We start from the raw sequence: 27,477 nt of genomic DNA, 5'->3' as shown, positions 1-27,477 counted from the left end.
ACTCATCACAATTAAAGCACATGGTCTTTGTAGTGCCGATTCTGTTTTCTGCAGCTTACCATCATCCGCGACGATCAATTTTTAGACTGGTAGTCTCATTTCAAGTCTCATCCATCATCACCTTACAATTTTGAAGTGCATGTTACTAGAAGCACCTCATAGGTACCAAACACATGATAGAATGTTTTTTTAAACTCATGTGACTGATTACAACAAGCTGATTTGCAGAATTGATGTTGAATGGTCAGGCTACTCTGTATGGTGCCACAGATATTAAGCTGCAAGAAGGCAGAGTCGGTACTACAAAGACCATGCACTACATTAATTAATTTATTAGTCAAAATAACGGGTTGTACCAAAGGACAAGTCTGCAAATGTACTCCCCACAAACACATACATACAGTAACACAAGACATTACAAAAACAATGAAACCACTAGGACTAAAAGGGCAAAACAACAGGATTGTACAAAAACAAAATAAACACCTTAATATGAATACATAACAAAAAATCCAGAAAAGAAAACAACATGGAATAAGGGTGATTTTTTAATCTGCAGAATGCGGTATTATGGTGTTCCACAAAAATGGGCTGTCAGTGGCAGATCTAGGATTTTTTAAAGGGGTTTCTGGGAGTTCTCCATAAAGCCATTGCAATAGTATAACATTATAGTATAGCTATGTAGCTACACTATTGTGCTACCGTTTAGACATCCTTACTTGATCTTGCTCTTTTATCAAAGAAAGATAACGGTTTTTCCTTGCTTTAAGTTCTCATCAAGGTCTCTTCTCTTTCGTTTTCTCATTTTGAACTCACGCAGAACAAGCGCCTGAAAAAATAATTGTCAAGTGAGCAGATGAGCTGCTATGCATTTGATCTAGTTGGCCTCAGAGATGAAAAAGAAGACATTCTGTAAGTTAAATGTTACTGTTACGATAAAGAGCTATTTATAACAGAAGAATGGCTTACTCAGCCAGCATCACTCTTAAAAGTGAAATTCTGAAAGGGGGTTTCTGTCACAACTACCAAAACCCTTCTAGATCCGCCACTGGCTGTTGATAAAGAAAGAACAGAAAGAATTAATAGAAGAAGCAACAGGCTGAATAGACAGAGAATGTGATCTTGTAGGAACTTGAAACAACTGAAAATATTCACAAAAAGGTAACAAGTTCCTGTGGTTCATTTCAATTGTGATGAGTTCTATGTAGCTGTATTTATATGTGCAACAGTAGTAGCTAACTGGTAGTAGGTGTTCCAAGGCTGTCAATAATCAGCAAATGACGATTCTACTGTTTCTGCCAATTCTGCTGTTTCTGCCAAACCTCATTTCCCCCCATGAGTGTAACCATGGTGGCACTATAGGAACTTTTTCATAGTTCAGTGCAGTTATTTATACCTTGATGTAGCATTGATCATGCAGAAAACACCTGCTGAACTACAGTAAGCAATTATAAATACAGTTGCTAAAGGTACCAAATATAGTGTTTTGTAGTGTCTCAGGACAGAGTGTTATACCCCATAATCTGTGCTAGACTTGCATCTGAAAATGATTCTGTTGAGCCTAGCAAAAGGTAATCAGACCAAAATTAATGGTAAGTTGTTTGCTATGAAACTTTAACAGAAGTACAAAAAGCTTAGTAGTAAGGCTTTATGTATTCAACATCTATGAAGAGTGCAAATCATGATTCAGAGTGCATGAAGATTTTGTTGAAGGACCAATTTCCTTAATAGGCAGTGTGATGTAAAATTATTTGGCTCAGTTAACAGGACCTGTCACTTATATCTGCAGGTTGAGGTCCCGAGACACTACGAATCTTAAAGCAGTGACAATAACTTAACTGCAGTAACAGACTACAGTAGAAAGTAACTTGCCTCCATTAGATAAGACTAGCTAACAAATTCAAAGTAGGCACACCCACACCTTGACTTTGCATGTCTCAGTTTTTATTAATCAGACCTGCAAAAGGGTATAGCCAGATTCAGAAACACAACACTGAAAACACTGTTGAATGACATCATTCTAATACATGTACTAAAACTATTGCAATATTAGCAGAAGCTCAAATAGAGACAATGATAAGTGATTTCCAAATGCAAATAGTGCAAACACCCAATTATGTAACATCAACTAAATAATTATAATGAATTTCTCTGTAAATGAATGCTTGTTTATTGCTAATGGTTTCTATCCTCTTTTACAGGTTGTTAACCATCAGGGCAGGATTTTACAACATATCTGACAGAGTGCTTCCCATTGCAGATTTGTATTATTATGCAAAGGTAAGTCCACAAGGAGAACTTCACCCAGACAACCAATACCAGCACTATACACATATTGCCATTAGCTTTATAGATTCCTACAGTTGTGATGAAGCCTGAAATATGTCTCTGGCCAATCTTTGTACCATTGCATAATGTATTGGCAAATGAAGCACGTTGTCTGTTTAGTGTACAGGAAGATCACAAACAAAGTGTTGTATTGATAAAAACGATAATTGTTTTTTAGTGCTTATAAAATATTAGTGGTTGTGTATCATGTTCCAATGATGCAATTGATCTGAAACTTGGTGGGAATGTACATTATCCACACTGAATTACATTATCTATATGGCAGGATAGCCAGAGTTTTGATAATTGCATATGGAAAAGTATGTGTGATCGAAAACAAGTACTGGTGGTCAATCCTTTGCGTATCAATCTACCGTACAGAGCAATAAAGCAAATTAATCTATGAAAATGGGGCCACAACTACAGAATAGCGGAAGGACAACTGCATGGAGGAGGTAGTGAAGACTGGAAGTTCATAGGACCTTTCTTCAGTGAGTTATGGCTTAAAGGATGAACTTAGCTGATAATAAGTCACTTATGGCATTATACCATTTAGCATTCTTCAGGTTCTATTACAAATATATGAGTACAACCCCACCTCGTACAGCCTTCATGCATGCTATGCTCCCCCTCCCCTCCTATATATCAGATTTAGAATCACCACTGAACACGGGGTAGGTAAAAACAGTGGACCCGGGGACCTGCGGAAATCCAACTCTGCTTGGAATTTTATACACTTCACAGTATTCTACACTTGTACTAGGTACCTCTGCAAGTAGTCTTACATGGCCAATCCCCCCCTCGTGGGTCTGAAGCTGACTGCATTTATAGGCCACTGCCTGCTGCACAGTAAGCATACTAATTTATTATGCCGCCTAGCTACTAGAGTAGTTTAGGAACATTGTACAAATGCACCATGACGTATGAAGAGCTGCTGGAACTTGTTTAGCTTGGCTTAGCTAGTAACTGCTTGCCTGCTACATAATGAGCATGCTAGTCTATTATGTCACCTAGCTACTAAAGTTAGAAACATTGTGCAAACAAATATTCTGGGGAAATAGTGAGTGGCCTTTAATTAATGCAGTCAGCTTCAGACACTTTTTCAGAGGTGCTTATAACTTATAATTGGTGTAAACATCATGCGAGAAACCACAAGGGGGGAAAAAGTGGGTTGGCCAAGCAAGACTACTTGCAGAGGTACCTAGTATACTGTGAAGTGTATAAAATTCCTAGAAGAGTTGGATTTCTGCAGGTCCCGATCCCGGGTCCACTGTTTTTACCTAACCCTGAACACGTTGCTCTTGGGGTTTGTTGCTATAGTTTAATTGATGTAACCACAACTAAATTAGATGATTTGGAATGTTGGTAATGACTTCATTATGGTTAACCATGAAGCCAACTTAAGAAAAATCTTTCCAAGAAATGTCATTTAGGAAAACCACCTAATATTTTCCACAAAATTTACCTCACCACTAAATCCCCCACACTCAAAGCTCCAGGATATAATTCATGTAAAGTACAATGCAAAAACAGCCAAGCTGTATAAAAGGGTGTGATGTTCAAAAAGTCTGGGTGAAAAAACCTGTGAAACTTTGATTTGACAACTTTTTCACCCAGGATTTTTGACGAACCATGAAATAGCTACAATGTAAGTTCAACCACAGATAAACTGATCTTAGTTTTCCTTTCCTTTTCTTTATGAATCACAGGTTTCCTTCTGAAGAGGGAACTTCCTATCTTTGAGCAAAAGGGACAGACCAGGGGACATATTTAGCATGTAACATAATATTACTTGTAGTACAAATGAAGTCATAGAGGTACATGTATACTGAATACCGATGGTATAAATCAATTTAGTTTTTTTTTGGTTATCACTGCATGTGTTTATCATGTTTCCAGTTGGTTGGTTCACAAAAAGATTAACATTCAAAATGTTAGGCACCAGGGTTTTAGATCTAACTACATTGTAATGACCTATTTTTACACAATTAATGATATTGTTAGGGCTTTCTTTGTAAAGAGAATTTTATTAACGTGTGGATTAAATGTATGTACAGTAAAACCTGTTAATCAGGACACTTAAAAATAGGACACCGGCATAACCTGGACACTTGGTATTGGTCCAAAAGTATCCTTCTGCATGTAAAGATCTGGAAAAAACAGGTAATCAGGATATGCACTATTGGTCGGTCCCAAGGTGTCCTCAATATACACAGGTTTCACTGTATATACTTAAGAAAATTACTTGTATTGGTAGTAAATTAGCTACCAGCTCTACTGCTTCTGATATTACAATAAAAATGATCCTACAACATGTGCGTATGTTATTTCTATTACAAACACAGATCCACTCACTCTATTTGGCCTCTTTCCTTTCTTACGTTGAGCCATGCTATACAATATGGGTGTAGTAAAGCATACCATTAGTAAATGATCAAGCATACTATGTGCTCTTATAGTATATGTAAACTTTCAATTACTTTATCAAACGGTATAATTGTTATTGTGTGATTTTACTATAATATATTTTGCTGGATATCAAAGCTGCTCACAAAGCAATTAGCTGTTCCCAATGATACTTGGCATAAGAGATATCAAAACATGCTATTGGGATTTGCAAAGTCAGCATGACAAAAATGGCAAATCAAATTTGTTATTGTTATTAAAGCTTTACAGTGACCAGTACTGAAGGTCTGACAGCAACATGTGCTGTAGCCTTTGGATTACCTAACCTAGCAACTGGAACTGGAAACCTAAGAACAGTACTTGACCTAGCTAACAATAAGGTGTAACAGAAAAGGGCTAAAGAAAGGAAAAAAAATCCCTATAATCACAGGATTCGAACCTTTTACAGCCAGTAATCATTTTATCAGCAATATTGTACATTACCAGTGTCCTTTGTTTGTTTTCCACCCTTAGATCATGAAATGGACTGATTAAACTCTGATTCTTTGAAAGGTCTCAGGATGGATGGATCACTTTTTTTGATTTCTCCAATACAAACTCCATACATTTTACATCATTTGCACTTTCAATAATTGCAAGCACTAGACACAATCAAATACCATATTATTCAACTTCTTATGAATTGCTCTATCCGATTCCGTCCGAACAAAATTCGTAATTGCCATGGTAACAGCGTGATGCTGCTATTTAATTAGAATGTAAACTTCGTGATTTGCTCTCCAATGGATTTTGTATCGCGTAAGTTGCTACTTACTACCATTTATCACAGATTTGCAAGCTGTTAACACTGTAGCATTGATTAGATTTTGTTATCACCGGATAGAGGAAGCTTGTGCGTGTGTAACGGTGGCCGAACAAATTGATACTGCTGCAGAACAAGAGTTATGATAAATAATAAAACTTTAAACTAGGTTACCTCCATAGGATGCTGGACATTTATTTTACGCATAATATTTTACTGAAAATTGAAATGTATGGGTTAATTTGACATGAGTTTTTGATACGATTGTGCTGATTGGAACGCTAAGTTTTGATTTGTCTAGCTCTTGTTTTGTATGTGTGCAGTACAGTGGCATTCATTATATTTTTATACTTTCCTTGCCATGCCTGTACTGTACTTTGTGCACATCTGTATAGCTAGTAGCGTCCGAGGTTTAACTATATCTATATTGTGCATGCATAGATACATCTCATGATGCCGTCACCAATTCTTGTAAGTTTATTATTCAAGCTACTAACTTAGCACTCGTTACTGATATACAGAAAGGGCCTAAACTTAATTGGCACCCCGGCATCCCTGTGACAAAAAAAACTACTCGCGGCAGGGATTCAAGTGAGGTTGGTTTATGATGATGAATCAGCCCGGGCGTACCGGCAAGGGAGCATTTAAATCATAACGAGCTAGCTATTAGACAAACACATACCTCTCAATATGTATCCCTATCTCAATCCGGCACCACTGAAACAGTGTCACGCTCAGGTTGGTTCCGTTTGCTGCTATTAAATTCCGGCGCACGTGTGTAACAAAAACTTAATTATACACGTGCAAATTTTCACGAGGTGTTGAATTTCACAATCACTACATGTCGACAGGAGGAGAGTTAAGCATTCCTTTTGCCATAAGGCCCCTATTCGGTGATTATTAGTTTCTCATCCAGCCTTTCTAATTATTATGATGCGGGTGGGAGGGTATTACCATTATGCCATTATTTTATAATATTAACACTCTGATGTACAGACCTTGTCCAAATTGTCTTTCTTTCTTACTACAAACATTTCCTTCACCAGCTGATTCTACTTTTCGTGATCGCCAACTGTTTTTCGACAGTCAGCTGAAAGCCTGCTTTGATGAAGTCGATAGAGCACGATTGCAATTGGCACTGCAGCAATTTGCTAAGGAAAACAACAGTTCTGGTGATATATAGCGCATTGTAGCGTTCATCAACAAAAATTATAACAGTTTGGTATCACGTGTTCTTCTGAGCATGCGCAGAGTAAATAATGGCTTACACTGGATTTCAAGTCCGTTGTCCTATTTAAACTCGCGCATGCGTTTCATTTATGTGTAAGATGGCTGTCCGTCACAGTCATTCAAATGCTCGCGCCGTACGCATGCGCGAGTTTAAATAGGACAACGGACTTGAAATCCAGTGTACCATGCGGTAGCTTAAGAAGGATGCGGGCGGTGGATGAGAAATTAATAATCACCAAATAGGGGCCTAACGCATATAACAAGCTACGGCAAACCTCGGGGTGCTGAGCTAGGGCAGAAAAGTGGCAGCTGCATGGTTGATATAGCTAGTAGCTATAGAGCTAGACTAGTACAGCTAGTGTCAAGCAGCACACTCAGCCATCTGGAGCATATCTAGGCGGTCTGTGGGGCATGTCCCCATATGAAAATATGAGAATTTAGCCTTATGAGATTGAAAATTTGGTAGTAATTTTGCCGCAATAAAAATAATTTTGACTTGGTGAACTTGATATTATAAGTGCTCTCGCCTCTGAGGAAGAATTTGCTGCCTCCCTGAAGCCATTGCCACTATTATGAATCAGTAACTGTAAACCTGATTAGTGGATAACAGAATACAATTAAATACACAGAGATTCTGTGTGGTTTGGAGGATCATTTTACTCCTGATATTGTGGTCACCACAGATATATATGTCGGCATGTTCTTCCTTCTAGTCTGACTAAACTTTTAATGTATTCACTGGTTTTGTTACACATGCAGTATACATTATCAGTCTGGGGTCCATTATTGAATCAATTGCTGCATTTACAATGACTGCAGTGTAACTCATGCTTTTCTTGAACAAGACTGATCATTTACTCTGCGTTACCGGTGTTATTCACTTTCACTTGGTTTGCGTTATGTTCCATCATTATCATGTACCCAAAGAAATCATCTTTATGCTACCTATTCAGTTTGGTAACTATAAACCCTATATTAGAACTCCACCATACTTTGCACATTCTACTGAATCAAACTTGATTGTCTCAAACTCAGATGTGTGCAACCAAGGTACCCGCAAAATATGGAACCAACTGAAGGAATTAAAGGAATCGATGTCTTACATGATGCCACTATTACTCATTTATCTGTTGTATATATTTAAATGTCATGTGTATGTGTGTATTGTACTGCCATTTGTGTATATGTTCTACTGTATGTATGCATGTGTGTGTTTGTGTCCCTCCAGTGAGGAAAGCGGCTCTACTGATCATTCAGAGGTAAAACATCAATCAATCAATCTAACTTTAATTTGTGATATCCAGTGCCATAACAAATTGGAGATCATTACCAACAAACAACAGAAACAAAGTGCTTTGGCTGCTGACCAGCTGTCTGTCAATTTGTAACATACACTCTATTTGGCCAGTGAAAAAGCACTATCTGCTGGAGAGTAGTTTGTTACTTTACACAAGGCCATTTTTAGGGATTCCTTTTGTTTATTGGTTTCCCACTGGATTGTCTACCAATTGTGTTTGTGACTGGGGTTTCACAGCTGCTGTCCTAACTGAGGTGTGTAGTGATGTGAGGGTTGACATTGCAGCTTCTTACAGGTGAAACCCTCCGATTTGCTACAGCTAATGGTAAGGATTGAGCTTGTACAGATGTTTCTGCTTCAGGATTCTGGGAATGTAAACATCAGAAGACATGTTGAATGATTCGTATATACATAACAGAAGAATTCTCACTTTATCAACATGTTTAACATGACTCTACATGAGAAACAATGGAAGTATGAGCAATGTATTAGAGGAAGTTGAGGTTCTTTTACCCTCCCTTCTGGTATACAGGCTCTGCCTTTACCAAGTACTTTAATCATAATAAAACAATCTCCATTTGGTTCCACTTGGGGTACTTAGAGATAATAAGTCACTCTCTAGGGTTCCTATGGATACAAATACATGAAAATAGTAAGAAGAAAATATCCTGACCGCCTGGCAGACTCCTGTAAGCGTTCGAGCGTTAATCAGATGGCTGCAGGTTCGAGGCTGCCCAGGTCCAGTCATGGATTTTTCTTCTTTCTCCTACTTTTCAAACATAGTTTGTGCAGTTAATGTAAACATCTTAGGCCTTTATAAGGCCTTCTGGTATACAGGCTCTGCCTTTACCAAGTATTTTAATCAATCATAATTTTCAAGCTATGGTGGTATGGGTCATCCTGACTTCCTTCCTTGTCTCTCTCCAGTAGGAGTTGTCATATAACTCAGTGATGTCATGGTTGCATTGCAGGATTAATTATCCTCTGTTATACTCCAGAGCTAGATCACATCAGGGCTGTCCACTTTCATTAGGAGCACCTGAAGGTCAGATGACTCCAGCTCATTGATTTGTCTAGCACTTTTTTTAACATCTTAGTGCTAGGAGTGGTGGCAAGGGATGCTGGTAACTCCAGGAAGTTATTTTTTTAATTCAGGGGCGTAGGAAGATATTTAACTTATGCGTGCCCAAAAGGCTGAAGACCAAAAAAAAAAAAAGGTCGCGACTGCTTTATTAGAGTCATTGAATGCTCTATTAGAGTATCTCGATCTATTCAGTATAATAGTGTGCTGTCACCCGTTAGTTACGCAACTGGAAATATTTATGGCTGCCTAGGCACCCATGGCGCCCATGCTTCCTACGCAGGGGGGGCCTTGGGGGCTGAAGCCCCCCCCCCCCCCTCACTTTTAGGCTTTTATATACTTGATCAATATGCTGAGTATTATTGTATTGTATTGTATTAATGCTTTACAGTGACCAGCACTGAAGTATAATGAAATTTTGTCTTAGCATAATTATATGATCACTAATAATACAAATACTCATAAGACCACCTTATAAACATCTTTCCAAGGCATTATCAGTGGATGTATGCTAAAGTTTATGCAACAAGGACCCGGATCAGTATTGGAGGTGTACAAGATCGAGATACTCTAATAGAGCAGTCACCTAACTACTCTAATAGAACATTCACTAGAAGCATATAGTTGGTTCTGTTATGCCCAAATCTGTCTGTACCTATACATACAATGAAGTGCATTGGTCTGTTTAAACTTCATTCATCTACTTGGATTGTGTATAGTTAATATGTATGGCAATACTTAAGTACACAATTTCCATTGAAAATGCTCTCAGATTCAATCTTGTATTGTTCAAATTTCAAAATTTTCCACTTTCAACATTATTATTCTAACATGCACCTATTCAGTGTTGTGCAATTGTGAGAGGGGTGTATCATGTACTTGGTTGTCTGTATCTACCCAAACTTTTCCATTAACAAAATGCTTCAGAGAGCCATACCTATAATCTAAAGGCAGCATATAAAATATCTAAGGCAGAAAATAGTATATATGAATTTTATGTGGAAATGTCTCCAAATTTCAGTATTTTAGCATCTACTTTTCAAAAATTTCCTAGGGGGCATGCCCCAGACCCCCCTAGTTCCAGCATGCTTCGCACACCTCTACCCAAGAGATTAGTACCTTGAGTTAACCCCCCACCCCCCTTTTATAAATCCTAGATCCGCCCCTGCTACGCCCCTGTAATTGGCGATAACTGAGCTTTATTGAACAAGCATAAGCATTGTGCTGTCATATAAAAGGCACCAGGGGCGGATCCAGGACCTGGCAAGGGGAGGGGAGGGGCACCAAGTTGTAGGTGGTTGGGGAGACCCATGCAGATTCTCTTGTTAGTTGCTGCATTTTTGAAGCAGCAAATCATACACCCGGCTCTTAGTAGTATCTCACTGTTGATTTTTACTATTTGGCCTTTGTAGATGGCTGTGAAGTCTTAAAAGCTGTTTCAAGGCTCTGAATGTCTTAAACAGCAACACGATAATTATTTTAGAGGCGCTTAGTACGCACGAAGGTGCTGGGTGACAATTTCATAGTTAGTTACAGGGGCAGATCCAGACTTATAGAAAGGGGGGGTCAAAAATGAACTGAGGGACTACATTGTTTCTGGTTTGATAAGGTGAGACCAAAAAAAAAAAAAAAGGTCACAGCCAGCTGACAATAGCTGCCCACCTCACCAACCACACATTTATAGCTGATAAAGTACATAAAAATCCTTAAATAGCTCACTACACACTGTTCTACTACTGTGACTGCTTTATTAGAGTGACTGCTTTATTAGAGTGACTGCTCTATTAGAGTATCTCGATCTTAGTATACTAAAAATTTTTGGAGAGGGGTCAAGAGCCCCCCCCCCTGTATCCGCCCCTGGTTAGTTAGGCTTTGATTCGCTTTGGTTTCAGGTGAATTTGTAATAAATGCTAGTAAAATTTGCATATTTTCGTGAATTTATAAGCTGATCTTGCCCTGGCATAAACTTTAGTATTTTAATCAGAAATATGGTTCCTCCACAAGGGGGGCATTTGCCCCAAATGCCCCGGGGCAAATGTCCCCATCCTGGATCCGCCATTGGTCACAGCATTTTTTCACCAGGGCGGGCAATTACTTATGGTTGGAATTTCTGATTCATAATTTGGTTATTGTAAAACACCTCCTTTGGAAAGTTGGAACTTAGGAGAATGATGCATGCATGTATTTTCATTGTTTGTGTTGACAAAGAGCAATATACAGGTAGAAGTGATAATAGTGGTCACATTTTGTAAAAATGTGTGGTGTTTGATCTGGTTCTGGTTGAACTTCAACATACACACTGGTATCTGTTCCTTATAGTTTAGAAGAGTATGGATGTTCAATTAGAGTAATTGACTGCTCCGTTACAGTATTTCAATTTAGCCAGCTTTTTAGCAGTTTTGCCTAAAGTATAATTTTGACCCCCAGCCCTTCTTGTTGATTCCTAGAAGAGAATATTTCTTCCCTTTCCATCGCCCACTATGATGCAATTTTGCACCTGTAGTGTAGTTAATTTCCGCTATTAAATAAACTTCTATACTAGCCAGAACATTCAGGGGCGGAGGGTTGCTGTGATTTCCAGTAACTAGTCAAGTAGAGTATAGTAGATGCTGCAGTTTTGAGACAGTCACACGAAGATTTAAATCCATGCTATTCCAAAGGGAAATAATTTCAGACTTCCAACTTTAATATAGTCCCTGAAATTAGGTTAGGTAATCCCAAGGCTGCAGCACATGTTGCTGTCAGACCTTCAGTGCTGGTCACTGTAAAGTGCTAATAATAAAATAATGATAATAATAATAAATAGTGTACCACAGGGGCGGATCCAGGGGGGGGGGGGGGGGGGGGGGGGGGGGGGCTTTGGGGGCTGAAGCCCTCCCCTTCATATTTAGGCTTTACTTGATCATATGCTGAGTATTATAATGAAATTTTGTCTTAGCATAATTATATGACCACTAATAATACAAATACTCATAAAACCACCTTATAAACATCTTTCCAAGGTATTATCAGTGGATTTATGCTAAAGTTTATGCAACAAGGACCCGGATCAGCATTGGAGGTGTACAAGATCGAGATACTATAATAGAGCATGCGCAGTCACCTAACTACTCTAATAGAACATTCACTGGAAACATGTAGTTGGTTCTGTTATGGAATTTTTCCAAATCTACCTGCACCTATACATACAATGAAGTGCATTGGTCTGTTTAAAGGGCTTCATTCATCTACTTATGTAGTTAATATATATGGCAATACTTAATTCAGGTACACAATTTCCATTGAAAATGCTCTCAGATTCAATCTTGTATTGTTAAAATTTCAAAATTTTCTACTTTCAACATTCTTATTCTAACATGCACCTATTCAGTGTTGTGCAATTGTGAGAGGGGTGCATTATGTACTTGGTTGTCTGTACCTACCCAAACTTTTCAATTAGCAAAATGTTTCAGAGAGCCATACCTATAATCTAAAGGCAGTATATAAAATATCTACAGGCAGAAAATATTATGAATTTTATGTGGAAATGTCTCCAAATTTCAGTATTTTAGCATCTATTTTTCAAACTTTTCCTGGGGGAGCATGCCCCCAGATCCCCTAGTTCCAGCATGCAAAGCATGCTGGGAAGTGTGCTTCGCACACCTCTACCCAAGAGATTAGTACCTTGAGTTAGCCCCCCTTTTATAAATCCTAGATCCGCCCCTGTACCATATCCTGATATCTACAGTATGTGTGGTATTTAGTCTCAATAACCATTCTTTTGAGCAGAATTATACACAGTAGAATATAGCATGGTCAATGACCCAATTATGGGATTTTGGATGGGTTATGAGACACACATCTACATATTTAATCATTTGTAAAAGGAAGTCACCCAAAGCATTGAAACTTGAGATGTAGTTACAGTCACAGTGAGTCACTACTGCTCTATCTAACTGGTGGTATAAATTTTTAAATTGTTTTATTGTAGCCAGTAATGCAGAAAAATCAAGACATGCTCAATTAACCAATTATGGGACACTTGCAGTAATTGTGAGACACTTGCAGTAATTGTGAGACACCATACAGTAAATGTGGTTTACTGCATTGAAAAAGGACGAAAATGATTCCTTACAATATTTTCAGCTCACTGATGATATTTAAAATTGCAAATGCCTAAGCCACACCCCTTTAATGCATAATCTTTGCTGCCAACATAGGTTGTGAACTTAATTCCAACTAGTCAAATATTTGAAATTTAATTAACTAATGGCATTTCTTATATACATTTACAAGTTGCCATTATGTTCACACAACGAAAAAATTAGCTAATGTACGTATATCAGTACATATAAATATTCATAGCTGGGCCCATTTTTTCAATAAATTTTGCATACTGCAGTACTGAAGAAGGTATTATGGCCCATATTTTCACAGCATGTTCACTACGTACATATACAAGTGCTAATGACAAGAAAATTGTGACAATACAGCAAGGTGTCCCATAATACTTGCCGTCTCATAATACCAGCACCTACTCTCAGTCTCTATTCAAGCAATTAAAGTTGATCTTGCATTGATTTGTAAATGACAGATGTATCAAGGTTCAGGTCAAAATACTCTAATAGAACAGCCAAATACCCTAATAGAACAGTCATACTTTCAACAATATAGTAAATATAGTATCTCAGAGTCTTTAAGACTTGAATTTTCAAGGGGGTATACCTTCAACCCCACATGCAGGATAGCATATTTGTATGTTGCATGTTTCGATTTCGAAGTTCAAACTACACATAAACTCCACCTCTCAACTCTTCAGCCTGCTCCTGAAACTATGCCAGCAGAAGCAAGCTGTATAAATCATTTGCTTAAAATGTCAGCTTAAAGATTTTGTGTAAATATTGTCACCAGATTCAATCTCAAACACATAATTTTCAAAAATTTCTTACCTCCAGATTTTAGTGTGCACACAACAGAAAATTTGGAAACATTTCACCAAATTTTCTGGAGCCACCTTTGCCTATTATCATTTAGATTACCACTGAACCAATTGTATTGTGCATAATTGAAGTGCTTTTAAGTTTTAATAAGGAATTGGAGGGTACTCTGGTCCATGGTTGTGTATTTTTTTCTCCTCAGGCTATAGTTATATACCAAGAGTATACTCTTGTATATACTAATTATGTACATTGATACATTTAAAATTAATGAAATGCAACTCCATGCATCAGAGTTAGTTGACAGACCACCAAAGTGGCTGAGAGACTAAAAATCTTACCTTGCTGGTGGTGCTGAAATTAAAGGTTTGATTTCTTGACCATAATAGGAACAGCCAGGGTCTGTTCACTCATGCACAATTGATCACGTCACTGAGAAAGCCTATGACCAAATTAGAGTTGTACTGATTCCCACTTTTTAGGGAAAACCGATATCCGATATATTTTACCCTGTTTTACTGATAGTTAACCGATACCCAATTGTAGGTCTCTACAATTATACTTGTGCACACTCCACTAAAAGTAGAGCTAGTAAAGCCAATTCTGTGAAATTGTACACTTATCTCAATCATCACTGTTTATCTTAGTGGTTATATACCACAAAACATAAACAAATTGCCCAAGTACAAACCAGAGCCTTTGACACCAGCCCTCCAGTGGTACTGCAGCTGCTGAAGCTGAATAGACTAATAATCTGCTGGCCACAGCCCATTACAACCAATATCCAATTATGGTAAAAACAGCTAATTATCGGCTTCTACTGATTACCGATCCAATTATTGGTACAACTCTAGCTATAGGCATACGCAGACTCAGGGCCGCCCAGAGAAATTAAGGGACCCAGGGCAAAGAGTAGGCATGAGGCTATTATGCTCCAAAAATTGAGCATTATGCTTTTGAACAGTGCTCAAATAATCACCTATTATGCTTTTGAGAATTGCCCATTATTCCCAAAATTATGCCACCATAATTGGCTAATAATGCCAGTTTATTGCTGTATCAGGCCATTTTCATTGATGTTTAAGCTTCCAATAGTCTTGAATTCTTTAGTTGGTTGCTGTATTAGAGTATTTCGTTTCAATGTGACTGCTTTATTAGAGTAAATAATATCTAATCCAAAACAGCCAAGCTGTAAAAAAAGTGTGCGGCCCTCGACTAAGCGGCACCAAAATTCACCTGAATTGTCGTTACTAAAATTTTTACCATTAACCTACCATCACAGCCATTTCTTGGCCGCCACCTTGGATTTCACATCTTTTTTCACCATAGCCTTTTTGAGGGCTGCACTCTTTTTTTACAGCTTGGTTGTTTTGGATTAGATTTCACTTCTTTTTGTATTTGTAGGCTGGCTTTGGGGCTTTTTAAACCTATCTTTTTTTCTTTACCACAGGAAGAAGAAATAATGAAGCAGATGTACCTTAAATATTTCTGATATTATCAGTAAATATACAAATTATATATATAATACATATATTTATTACAGAACTGTCCATGGTGGTTTCTTTGTAACTGAACACTCTTCAAGGTAACTTCTTCTAGCTGATCTCTCTACAGGGTGATTTGTTTGTAGCTGAACTATCAACAAGGTAACTTCTTCTAGCTGTTCTCTCTACAGGGTGATTTATTTGTAGCTGAATTCTGTACAGGTGATTTGTTTGCAGCTGAGCTCTTTACAGAATGGTTTCTTTGTAGCTGAACTCTTTACAAGGTAACTTCTTCTAGCTGATGTCTCTACAGGGTCACTAGTTTGTAAATGAATTCTCTACATGGTGGTTTCTTTATAACTGAACTCTCTACAAGGTAACTTCTTCTAGCTGATCTTTCTATAGGGTGATTTGTTTGTAGTGGAATTCTGTACAGGTGATTTTTTTTGCAGCTGAGCTCTTTACAGAATGGTTTCTTTGTAGCTGAACTCTTTACAAGGTAACTTCTTCTAGCTGATGTCTCTACAGGGTCACTAGTTTGTAAACGAATTCTCTACATGGTGGTTTCTTTGTAACTGAACTCTCTACAAGGAAACTTCTCCTAGCTGATATCTCTACAGGGAGATTTGTTTGTAGCTGAACTCTCTACAGGCGATTTGTTTGCAGCTGAACTCTCTACATGATGGTTTCTTTGTAGCTGAACTCTCTACAAGGTAACTTCTTCTAGCTGATCTCTCTACAGGGTGAATTGTTTGTGGCTGATCTCTCTACAGGGTGACTTGTTTGTAGCTGATCTCTATACAGGTTACTTGTTTCTAGCTGATCTCTTGAATTCTCTTCGGGTGACTGCTCTATTAGGATGACTGCTCTATTAGAGTATCTCGATCTCGCACTTGCTACACCAAGTTGGATTTCGTGTTATAACTCCGTGGCTTTAAGTCTGATTCTTCTACACCATTGAAGAACCTTTCTAAGATGATAACTCCATCTGTACAGCGATTTTCAAAGCATTACCCCAAGTGGTTTATCTGGTAGGCGTGGCAAGCAGTCGTTTTTATTAGCTAATCTCGATTGCATAATTGTTACACACTGTTGGTTTTTTCGTTGTATCTTCCTGGTTTTTAGCTCGATTTCTTTCAAACCACAAAAGGTTTGAGGTTCAATAGTTAACCTATTCACCCACCGATTTTCAGTTTCTTCCCATACGCGGTTTACCCTGTAGGCGTGACAACATATTGGTGTTATTTTTCGTGAATAATTGCTCATAACTCTTTGCCTGTTTATCGTATTCCAGCCAAAGTTGGTACAGAGATGCGCCTTTATACCCCCTTCTGTGTGCCAAATTTCAAGGCAATCGGATATGGCGTTCGCGTTTTATAGCAGTTTTTGTAAGTGTGCGAAAAGAGGAAGAAAAAAACGAAGAAACTAAGCCAATTTTTGAAGTCGCATATCTCGGGAACGCATGAAGCGATTTCGCTCAAATTTGGAATGTGGAGTGTTGAAGTTGGAGGGAGTGTTCACAGCAAAAATTGTCTTGTTTCATCAAGGCAGCACAGAGCTACGGAGGTGCGAAAATTACGTTCTCTTTCTTCCTGTCAATATACTCACGGGTGTTACGCGCCGGCTTCTTGGGCCGCACGACACACTACCGTGTGTCTTGATTCTGTTCTATTACAGTTTCTGACTGCTCTATTAGAGTATCTCGATCTTTTTAAACGGAATTTAGCAATCTGCAGATTTTCCTACTGTTAAAGCTTTGTAATCACCTTAAAATGCTAGCATAATTCCTGATTCCCACACGTACCTATTATGCTCGAAATTATGCCGGCATAATCGCCGCATCCCTAGCAAAGAGTGAAAGTGGGGCTCCAGAGGCAAGGAGGTTTCCATTCTGAATCACTTCACCCAAGCTGTAAGTTGAAGAAAAAAAAGTCATGACCATCTGACAATAGCTACCCCTCACCTGGCAACCATATCTCCTTATCTATGAGCTTTGCTACACTGCTCCTCTGAAGAATACTGTGACTGCTCTATTAAAGTATTTAGATCTGACTGTCAATCCTGTAGACATTGCTGATTCTCAGTTTACTGCATCTATCAAAATCACACACTCTCTGAGATCTTTGATTGTTGCTCAGAATCTACTAGCCCCTCTACCCGACGTTAGTTCTATCAAGGCTCAGATTCATCAGGATCGTCACTCTACTTTGAGAGGGAGGGCTTCTACGATCAAATCTAATCTTTCGTCACAATCCCAAAGAGTTTTAGACCTGAACAGTGAACCGGGTGCTTCTGCCTAGCTGACAGCATTGCCTTTAGCAGAGCAGGGATTCCATCTGATGAAGCAAGAATTTTGGGATGCCTTGCATCTTAGATATGGCTGGAAGCTCCTGAACATACCCAGTCACTGTGTTTGTGGGGTCCCATTTTCTGCAGATCATGCTATGATTTGCAGACATGGAGGCCTCACATTTGTTCGCCACAATGCTTTGCAAAACATCACTGCAGAGTGGCTTTCCAAGACATGTCATGGTGTGGCCCTTGAGCCACCTTTACAGCCACTTACTGGGGAGATCATTGCACCTAAGACTGCCAACCGTCAGGATGAGGCTAGGGCAGACATACATGCTAGGGGATTCTGGGGGCAGCGGCAAAGTAAGTGCCTTTTTTGACGTAAGGGTGTTTCATCCTAATGCACCGAGCTACTGCAACACCAGTGTCCCCTCTTTGTATCGACGTCACGAGGCACAGAAGAAACGTGAGTATGGTGACCGTGTCAGAGAGGTTGAGCAGGCCTCCTTCACTCCCCTTATGTTTGCGACCACTGGAGGTTATGATTATGATTATGATTAGATACTGGAAAGACAGCACTCAGTGCTGGTTACATCCAGGAGGGGGGGGGACCCTCAAAACAAAAAGGGGGTTAATTACAACAAATCTAGTCCAAAAATACAATTATTAAACTGTTCTAGTGACTCTGTATCGATGATGTGATTAGGGAGGTTATTCCATTGCTTGATAGTTCCTGGAAAGTAACTCTGTTGGTAAGCAAGTGTTCTAGTTGGAGGAATTATATATCTGTATTGGTGATGCAATCTAGTTGGATATGAAGTAGGCTTGAAATACTCAGGGAGCTGGATAGATGGCAAAGCGTGATGTAATACTCTATATAGTAAGTTCAAACGATCAATACATCTTCTGCTCTGTAGGCTCTTCCAATGCAGTTGATCCAACAGGTAAGTGACACTACTCATTGGATTGTAATCCGATGCTACCCATCTTGCAGCACGACGTTGTACCTTCTCTAAAGTATTAATTAAGTATAGCTGGTGAGGGTCCCAGACACAACTAGCATATTCCAGCAGAGGACGTATTGATGTTAAATAGGCTGTTATCTTAACTTCTTTGGAGCATTTACTTATATTACGTTTAAGAAAGTTGAGACTTTTAGTTGCTTTGCCGCAAAGATGATCGATGTGGTGGGACCAAGACATTGATTGGTGGAATATGACCCCTAGATATGGATGCTGACTCTTCAGTTCCAGAGCTTTATTGTCAATGCTGTAGGTGGTGAGCATGGGAGTTTTGCTTCTTGAACAACGTAGAAAAACACACTTTTCAACATTTAGTTTCATTTGCCAAGTTTTAGCCCAGTGGAAGACTTTATTTAGATCTTGTTGTAGGATACTATTGTCTTCTTCTGAATCAATAATTCTGTAAATAATACAGTCATCGGCAAAGAGACGAATCGAGGAGTTGATATTTGTAGATATGTCATTGATGTAAAGTAGGAACATTAATGGCCCAAGTACAGTGCCTTGTGGGACACCTGACTTTACTGGAACAAACCTGGAAGTTACATTATTTAGCACTACTCTTTGTTTGCGTTGTGTTAGCCAAGCCTTAATCCATTGATGAAGGTCTCCTTGTATTCCATAGTGTGATAGTTTCTGTAATAATCGTTTATGAGGAACTGAGTCAAAAGCTTTTGAGAAATCTAATAAAATTAGATCTATTTGTTTCTGTTGGTCCATTACCTTTAAGATTTCCTCTGTTAGCATTACTAGTTGGGATTGACATGAGTACTTAGGCCTAAAACCGTGTTGGCAATTATTGAGGATATTATTTTGGTCTACATGATTCATAATTGAGTGAAAAACAATATGTTCCATTACCTTGCAACAGGTAGAGGTAAGAGAAATTGGTCGATAATTATTAGCTGAGTTTCGGTTGCCTTTCTTATGTACAGGGACAACATTTGCTGTTAGCCAGTCAGTTGGAAGATTGTTGGTGGTAAAAGATTGAGTAAAAATTACCTGGAGTATAGGTGCAATTTCAGCTCTGCATAATTTCAGTATTTGCGTAGGAATCCCATCAGGACCTGGAGCCTTGCTAGTATCCAATTGTTGAAGTAAGTTTTCAATTCCTTCGGTTGAAAATATAATGTGGTCACAAATGGGATACGTAGGAATGTCCAGATTTGGAGTTTCGTTATCTTCGTCAGTAAAAAAAGTGTAGAACTGATCATTAAATGCATTAGCAATGTCAACAGAAGAAGTAAGCAGGGAGTCATTACTTTCTAAGGTGGTAACGTTTGGATGGTCTTTCTTTAAGTTCTTGATTAATGACCAAAATCGTTTTCTGTTGTTGCAGTGGGAGTCGTCAAATAGGTATTTACAGTAATTGTTATGAGCTTTATCAACTAAACTGTTAACTTCGTTCCTTAGCTTCCTGTACGCTTTCCAGTCGTTTTCATTTTGTGTAGCCTTAGCTTTGTTGTACAATCTACGCCTTTTAGATATCTTACGTTTAATTTCTCGATTTAGCCATGGAGCTTCTTTGCGATTCTTGACCATTCTTGATGGAACGTGCCTGTTCGTCATTTCAAAAATCATATCTTTGAAATTATTCCAGTTATTTTCAACAGGTCTTTTGTAGGGATCACTCTGGAAGAACAGGTCTTTAAAAGCTCTAACATCTTCTAGCATTGATTCTGTGTTTGCTTTGTGAAAAAGGTAAGTTCTGTGCGGATTGTTATTAGGTGCATCGCAAGTTGTATACAATGTAAAAGTAACTGCTTCATGGTCTGACATTCCAGGTACAACCTTGATGTTGTCAATAAGATATGGTGATGTTGTCAGGACTAAGTCCAATACGTTATCGTTTCTCGTAGGTTCAAGTATCTGTTGTTCCAAGCTAAAATCATTAATTACGTCAACAAACAGGTTATTCACTTCTGCTCCATATGTTGGTCCAGGTTTAACATGACCGATTCCGTCACTCCATTCTATACTAGGAAAGTTAAAGTCCCCTGCTAGTATAATATTAGATTGGTTTCCTTTAGTTCTACTGATGTGTTGAAGGGCCTCTTTCAAACTTAGGATAGGGTTGCTTAGAGCATCAGGTGGCCGGTAAAATGAGCAAACAAGGCATGGCTCATGAGAGACTGGGTAAATTTCCGCCCATATCATTTCAGCATTTTGTGATAAGTTGGGTTGTTCTGTGAATTTCAAGTTTTTTGTAAAGGCGAGAAATACCCCTCCTCCTCCAGAGGTTCGGTCTTTCCTTATCACAGAGAAATCGTTAGGAAATATTTCAGCAGTGGAGTAGGTTTCATCTAGGTGTGACTCACATCCTATTATAATATGGGGTCGGTTTTCAAAAATTAAAGTTTGGAGCCTCCCTCTTTTGTTTAAGCTCCTTAGACTGCAGCAATTAAAACTAAGTACTCTCAGCTCAGATTTGTTGTTGTTTGTGCATGTGTAATTAGAATCATTTAGGGTGGGATTATCAGTGCTGGGGAGTGAGTTGCTAGTAATTATGGTCTCCTCGGCACTATTGTGCCGTTTTTTATTATGTAATTCTTACCATCTTTGTTCATCTCATTTAGTTGGTTTCTTAACATTTTGTTCTTCTTTTGTTCAAGTGGCGTGCAGTCAGCAGATACGTAAACTGGCTTTTCTTGGTTTAAATTATTTCCATTCTTAAGTTTAGACTTGTTTCTCAAAATTGCAACTTTATCTTGGAGGTTGGAAACGGTGACTTTGAGTAAGCGGGCTCTACCACCTTTCTTTCCGATTCTGATAGCATTAGTAACTAAGGTTTCCACTCCTAAACTTTCGGTAAACAATGATGTAGCTGTTTTAATATCATCTCTCTTTCTGGTTTGTGGGTCTTCTTCCTTTGATTCTTCTATATTGTGCAAAATTAGATTAAGCTGTCTTTTTTCTTTTTCTTTCTGCTCAGAAATGATAGAAGAAGTCAAGTGGGCAACAGATTCTTCATCACTGGGGTCAGGGGTTATCTTTGACAAGGGTTTGTTGTAATTCTCTAATTGTTCATTTATTCCCTCCACAATTCCAGTGAGTTTTTCTTCTACTGCTTCAAGCCTTGCATTGACATTCTGCTGCTCCTGTTGGAGTGCGGATGTACCAGAATCTACTTTCAGTGCGAAAGCAACTTTTGTATAGCATAACGTACAGAAAAACATAATTTTCTCACTGCTACCACTCAAAATGTTATACTCGTTTTGAGTTAGACCTGCACATATTCTGTGTTCCCACTTACAGCACCACTGACATTGTACAGCATCTTTCTTAGCTTCTTTTTTACAAGTAACACATTTCTCGACTTGTGGGGCTTGTTTAGTTTTCTTACTATCTCTTTTGGGAGGTGAGGTGTCTTCTGGTAGCTTGCGTTTGATGATTGAGGTTTGGCTAGCCATCTCAGCGATGTTGTTCTAATTAATGCCCACTATGACCAAAAACAAACAGAGACAAACGCATGTACTGCAATAACAAACAACTGGCCTTTGGTGGTACCGTTAAAATCGCCACGGTACAACAGCTGGAGAGCTTAGGAGTCGATTTGACGAGTTGAGAATGAAGAGCAAATTTCGCGTAAACGATGTGATGGATTTGTTCCTCGAGGCAATAGTTTTCTACCGTCGTTTGGCTGACCATCTATCTCGCCGCGGCTCTACTAGTTACAGTCAGACTCTGGCTTTTATCCGATGCACATTGTTTTTTTCTCTACTTCGGTCAGCTACAATGTGCATACGTGGAAGTAGGTCCATCTCGCATCGCTCCTCTGATGCATCTCCTTAGTCTCGCGTGACCAGACCGCTTTTTCTTCGTCACGGCGCTTATCGATTAGAGATTATAAGCGCCTACTCCGAAATAGGGTCTGGTCCAGAATCAATACGTAAACTCGTTTTCACACCCCCAAGCAAAAGCTCGGGGTGTTTAATCAACTGTCGTCATATAACGTATACTTCCTTTTAAATTTCAAGCCATGTACGCACTGGAAATGCCATGAACGCTGAACGATAGCCGGTGGAGTTGATGAGAGACGCTGAGGCTTGTTTTCTACGGTTAAAAAGGTCACGGATCGATTCCTTGTGAAAACAATCGGCTAAAGGCAAACTGAGCAAGGAATCAACCCGTGTTCTTTTTAGCCTTAGAAAACCAGCCTCAGTGTTTCTCATCGACTCTACTGACTGGCCGGCTATCGTTCATGGCATTTCCAGTGCGTACGTGGCTTGAAAATCAAAAGGAAGTATACGTTATATGACGACAGTTGATTAAACACCCCGAGCTCTTGCTTGGGGTGTGAAAACGAGTTTACGTATTGATTCTGGACCAGACCCTATTTCGGAGTAGGCGCTTATAATCTCTAATCGATAAGCGCCGTGACGAAGAAAAAGCGGTCTGGCCACGCGAGACTAGTCTGTCACCCAATGTCTAGTCGGGGCCACACTCAGTCTTCCTCCTATAATTATTCCAAAAAAAATTGATTGCAGTAATTGTCTGGCAGCTCTGTAAGGCTAAAAGAAACAAACACACAGAGTGCTAAGCATGATATCGTATGCATACAACCAACAATGCCAAGCCCATAGCCAGTACCACCAGTATTTATACACGATATAGTTATGAAGTGAGCACTGCAGTGTTTCTCACAGTAATTATAATGCCCCTTATCATGTACCAATACCACAATCCTTAAACAGTAATTAAACATTCTCCCTGGGTGGGATAACAGTGGTGGATCTAGGAATTTATAAAGGGGGTTTCCAGTTTAGAAGGTGGATATACACTGACATGAGATATGCAAAAGTTTGCACTACATTGTCTGGTTTGGTAAGGTGAGACCAAAAAAAAGGTCACAGCCTATTGATAGTACATAAAATATCTTAAATAACTTGCTACACACTGCTGTAATAGCTACTGTGACTGCTCTATTAGAGTATCTCGATCGAGGCGCACGCCACAATAATTAAAACATTTAATTGTTACGCAATCATTTTTCAAAGGGGGTTTCCGTGGAAACCTTGAAACCCCCCTAAATAATAATGTTTACAAAACAGCCTATGAGTGTGTTACAACTACTACAAATGTAATTCAGCATAACAACAAAATCTAAATCTAGCCTAACCTATTGAAAAAATGTTACTAATACGTAGCAGAAATCTAGTATCTACATAGCTAAACGTTGTTATTAAGTTTCTTTCTTCCACAGCTGTTCAACAGCTTGCTTCCACACATCAGCAACATGGCAGATCTTCACCTTCCCAGGAATACTGACACTCTTCAAATCAACTTTCAGTTGAATGCATGATGCCTCAATCACTGCACTCCATTCCTCAGTGAGTCTGTAAGAAAATAAACAAATGACCAAATGTTAAGTCATTTTTCTAAAAAAGCAGTGTTGGCCCAGTGGAAACATTTAGACACAGGCTTTACTATATTACATATAGTCAAGAGTAATAAATAATTGAGTCATGCAATTACAACAAAGACAATAACAATATAAGTCATACCTCCGCTGTGGATTAGGAGACACATTATTGACGTGTACAACAATGAAGTTATGTAAAGCAATCAAGAAGTTGATAGTAGACTCAATCTTTCTGAATGTCTGCTGGAGTACAGTTTTGTCAATTGGATCACAGTAAGCTTTGTCAAGTCCGTAAAATGGATCCTGCAGTGATGATATGCTCACAGTTACATTACTACAGCATAAAAACAATTTATTTATAGCATCATCACAGTTTTTGCCATTGATAACACATAACCAGCTTTTATACCTTTGTAGAATTTGTATTTACCTGAAAATACTTCGGGCCTGTAGCCTTGGACAAACAATGTTGTTCAGTAATGACTTATACATTTAACAATGTTGTTCAGTAATTATTACAATAATCATTAATTATTAATTAATTAAGTAATTAATTAACTCAATACAGGCTGAATTGTTTGCAGCTGGATACTTTACAGGGAAATGTGTATGTAGCTGAAATTTCTACAGGGAAACTCGCAATGTAGCTGTACTCTTAGACTACATGGTGAACAGTTTGTAGTTGAACTCACCACGGAGTGACTCATAACCTAACAGAAAGAATTGCAAGGGAGCTGAACTTCAAACAGGATAGTTTTCTTTTAGGTGAACTCTCTACAGGGCAACATGTTTCTAGCTGAACTCTCTACAGAGTGACTTGAATCTATCTGATCTCTCTACAGGGTGATTTGTTTCTAACTGATCCTTCTATGGGATGATTTGTTATCAAGCTGATCTCTCTACAGGGTGACTTGTTTCTAACTGATCTCTCTAAGGGGCAATCTGTTTCAAGCTGATCTTTCAACAGGGTGATTTGGAATGTAGCTGATCTCTCTACAGGATGACTTATTTCTAGCTGATTTCTCCACAGGGTGACTTCTTTCTGGCTACAGGGCGACTTGTTCTCTCTACAGAGTGATTTGTTTCCAGACAAGGTGATTTGAAATGTAGCTGATATCTTTACTGGGTTACTTGTTTCTGGCTGACCTCTCTACAGAAGTGTAGTTGAATTCTTTGCAGGATAATGATAACTTGTTTCTAGCTGATCTCTTGGAAAAATTGTTTGTAATTGAACTCTCCACAGGGTGGCTTATTTCTAGCTGAAACACTCTACAGAATATAGCTGAACTTTCAATAGGATGATTTGTTTCTAGCTGATCTATCTACAGGGTGACTTGTATCTAGCTGAACTCTGTACAGTGTAACCTGATCTTTCTACAGGGTGATTTGTATCTAGCTGAACCCTCTACAGGGTGACCTGGTCTGTGACTTGTTTCTAACTGAACTTACAGGGTGACTTGAAATGTAGTTGAACTCTCTACTTGGTGACTTGATCAAGCTGATCTCTCTACAGGGTGATTTATTTCTGGCTGATCTCTCTACAGGGCAGTGATCTCTCTTCATAGTGATTTACTTATAGCTACATGAACTCTCTATACACTGACTTGTTTATAGCTGATCTCTCTACAGGGCAACTTGTTTCTACTGAACTCTCTACAGAACTCTCTACAGAGTGGCTTGTTTCTAGCTGATCTTTCTACAGAGTGATTTGTTTCAGTTTCTCTTTGTTTCCAGCTGATCTTTCCACAGGGTGACTTGTTTCTAGCTCTACAAGGTGATTTGTTTCCAGCTGATCTCTCTACAGGATGATTTGTTTCTAGCTGATCTCTCTACTGGGAGATTCGCTTTTAGCTGATATCTCTACTGTGTGACTTGTTTATAGCTGATCTCTCTACAGGGCAGCTTGTTTCTACTGAACTCTCTGCAGGGTGACTTGTTTTTACAGTAGTTGATTTTTCTATAGGGTGATTTGTTTCTAGAGCTAATCTCACTTTGTGTCTAGCTGATCTTTCCACAGGATGGCTTGTTTCTAGCTCTACAAGGTGATTTGTGTCCAGTCGATCTCTCTACAGGATGATTACGTTGCTGATCTCTCTACTGGGTGACTTGTTTCTAGCTGATCTCTCTACAAGGTAACTTGTTTACAGCTGAACTCTTTACAGGGTGACTTGAAATATAGATAAATTCTCTTTAGGATGACTGGTTTCTAGCTGATCTCTTTACAGGGTGACTTGTTTCTAGCTGATTTCTCTACAGAGTGACTCTAGCTAAATACTCTACAGGGTGACTCAATGTATCGGTAGTTTAACACTTTGCAGGGTGACTTGTTTCTAGCTGATCTCTCTACATGGTGCCTTTAGTGTTAAGTTCTATACAGAGTGGCTCATAACTGAGTTAAATTCTCTACGGGACATAGTTGAATGCTTAAATAGAGTAATTTATTTATGCTATATTAGGGTGACTGCTCTATTAGAGTATCTTGATCTTGCACTTGCTGGATTTCGTGTTATAACTCTGTTGCTTTAAGTCTGATTCTTTTACACCATTGAAGGGCCTTTCTAAGGTAATTATTATACTTGTACATCAATTTTCAAATGGTTCCTCTGAATGGTTTTTCTAGTAGGCATGGCAAGTGATCGCTTTTTTTTTGTTAGCTAATCTCAATTGCCGTAATTGTTACACGCTGTTGGTTTTTTGTTGTTGTATCTTTGTGGTCTTTAACTCGATTACTTTCAATCCAAAAAAGGTTTGAGGTTCAATAGTTAACTTATTCGCGCACCGATTTTCCTGTAGGCGTGACAACATATAGGCATTATTTTTTGTGAATAATTGCTAATAACTCCTTGACTGTTTATCATATTTCCAGCCAAACTTGGTACCATGATGCGCCTTTATACCCCCTTCTGTGTGCCAAATTGCAAGGCAATCGGATGTAGCGTTTGTGTTTTATGGCAGTTTTTGTAAGTATGCGAAAAGAGGAAGAAAAATAAGAAAACCCAAAGAAACTAAGCCAATTTTTGAATTCGCATATCTCGGGAACGCTTGAAGCAATTTCGCTCAAATTTGGTATGTGGAGTACTGACATTGGCACAGCAAAACTCGTCTTGTTTCGTAAAGGCAGCACAGAGCTACAGAGGTGTGAAAATTGTGTTTTCTTTCTTCCTGTCAATATACTAGTACACGGTGTTGCGTGCCAGTTTCTTGGCCGCATGACACACTACTGTGTGTCTTGATCATTCATCTCTTGTTTCATTACT

General features: G+C 38.7%; 2 protein-coding genes across 4 annotated transcripts in view; both read right to left on the bottom strand.

The window, feature by feature from the left end:
* LOC136250636 (uncharacterized) overlaps nt 1-6,325 on the bottom strand; it is a 96,988-nt gene extending 90,663 nt beyond the window's left edge. Inside the window, exons 1-3 of one of the 3 annotated variants that reach the window (XM_066042862.1) lie at nt 6,219-6,325; nt 4,684-4,720; nt 720-829 (exon numbers count right to left, since the gene is read on the bottom strand). The gene's annotated coding sequence lies outside the window, so the exon portion shown is untranslated. The remainder of the gene's footprint in view (nt 1-719; nt 830-4,683; nt 4,721-6,218) is intronic. The other 2 variants (XM_066042861.1, XM_066042863.1) reach the window with 2 other exon arrangements.
* Nucleotides 6,326-23,826: 17,501 nt separating this feature from the next.
* The window catches only part of LOC136250630 (E3 ubiquitin-protein ligase rnf213-alpha-like), a 407,493-nt gene continuing 403,842 nt past the window's right edge, over nt 23,827-27,477 (bottom strand). Inside the window, exons 87-88 of the mRNA XM_066042854.1 lie at nt 24,363-24,523; nt 23,827-24,194 (exon numbers count right to left, since the gene is read on the bottom strand). Coding sequence (XP_065898926.1) covers nt 24,041-24,194; nt 24,363-24,523 — 315 coding nt within the window. The 3' untranslated portion in view covers nt 23,827-24,040. The remainder of the gene's footprint in view (nt 24,195-24,362; nt 24,524-27,477) is intronic.

The sequence above is a fragment of the Dysidea avara genome, chromosome 3 (genome assembly GCF_963678975.1).
Source record: "Dysidea avara chromosome 3, odDysAvar1.4, whole genome shotgun sequence".
In the NCBI taxonomy this organism is placed as follows: Eukaryota; Metazoa; Porifera; class Demospongiae; order Dictyoceratida; family Dysideidae; genus Dysidea; species Dysidea avara.
Note: the sequence above shows the minus strand (reverse complement) of the source record. Positions and strands in the feature narration are given on the sequence as shown.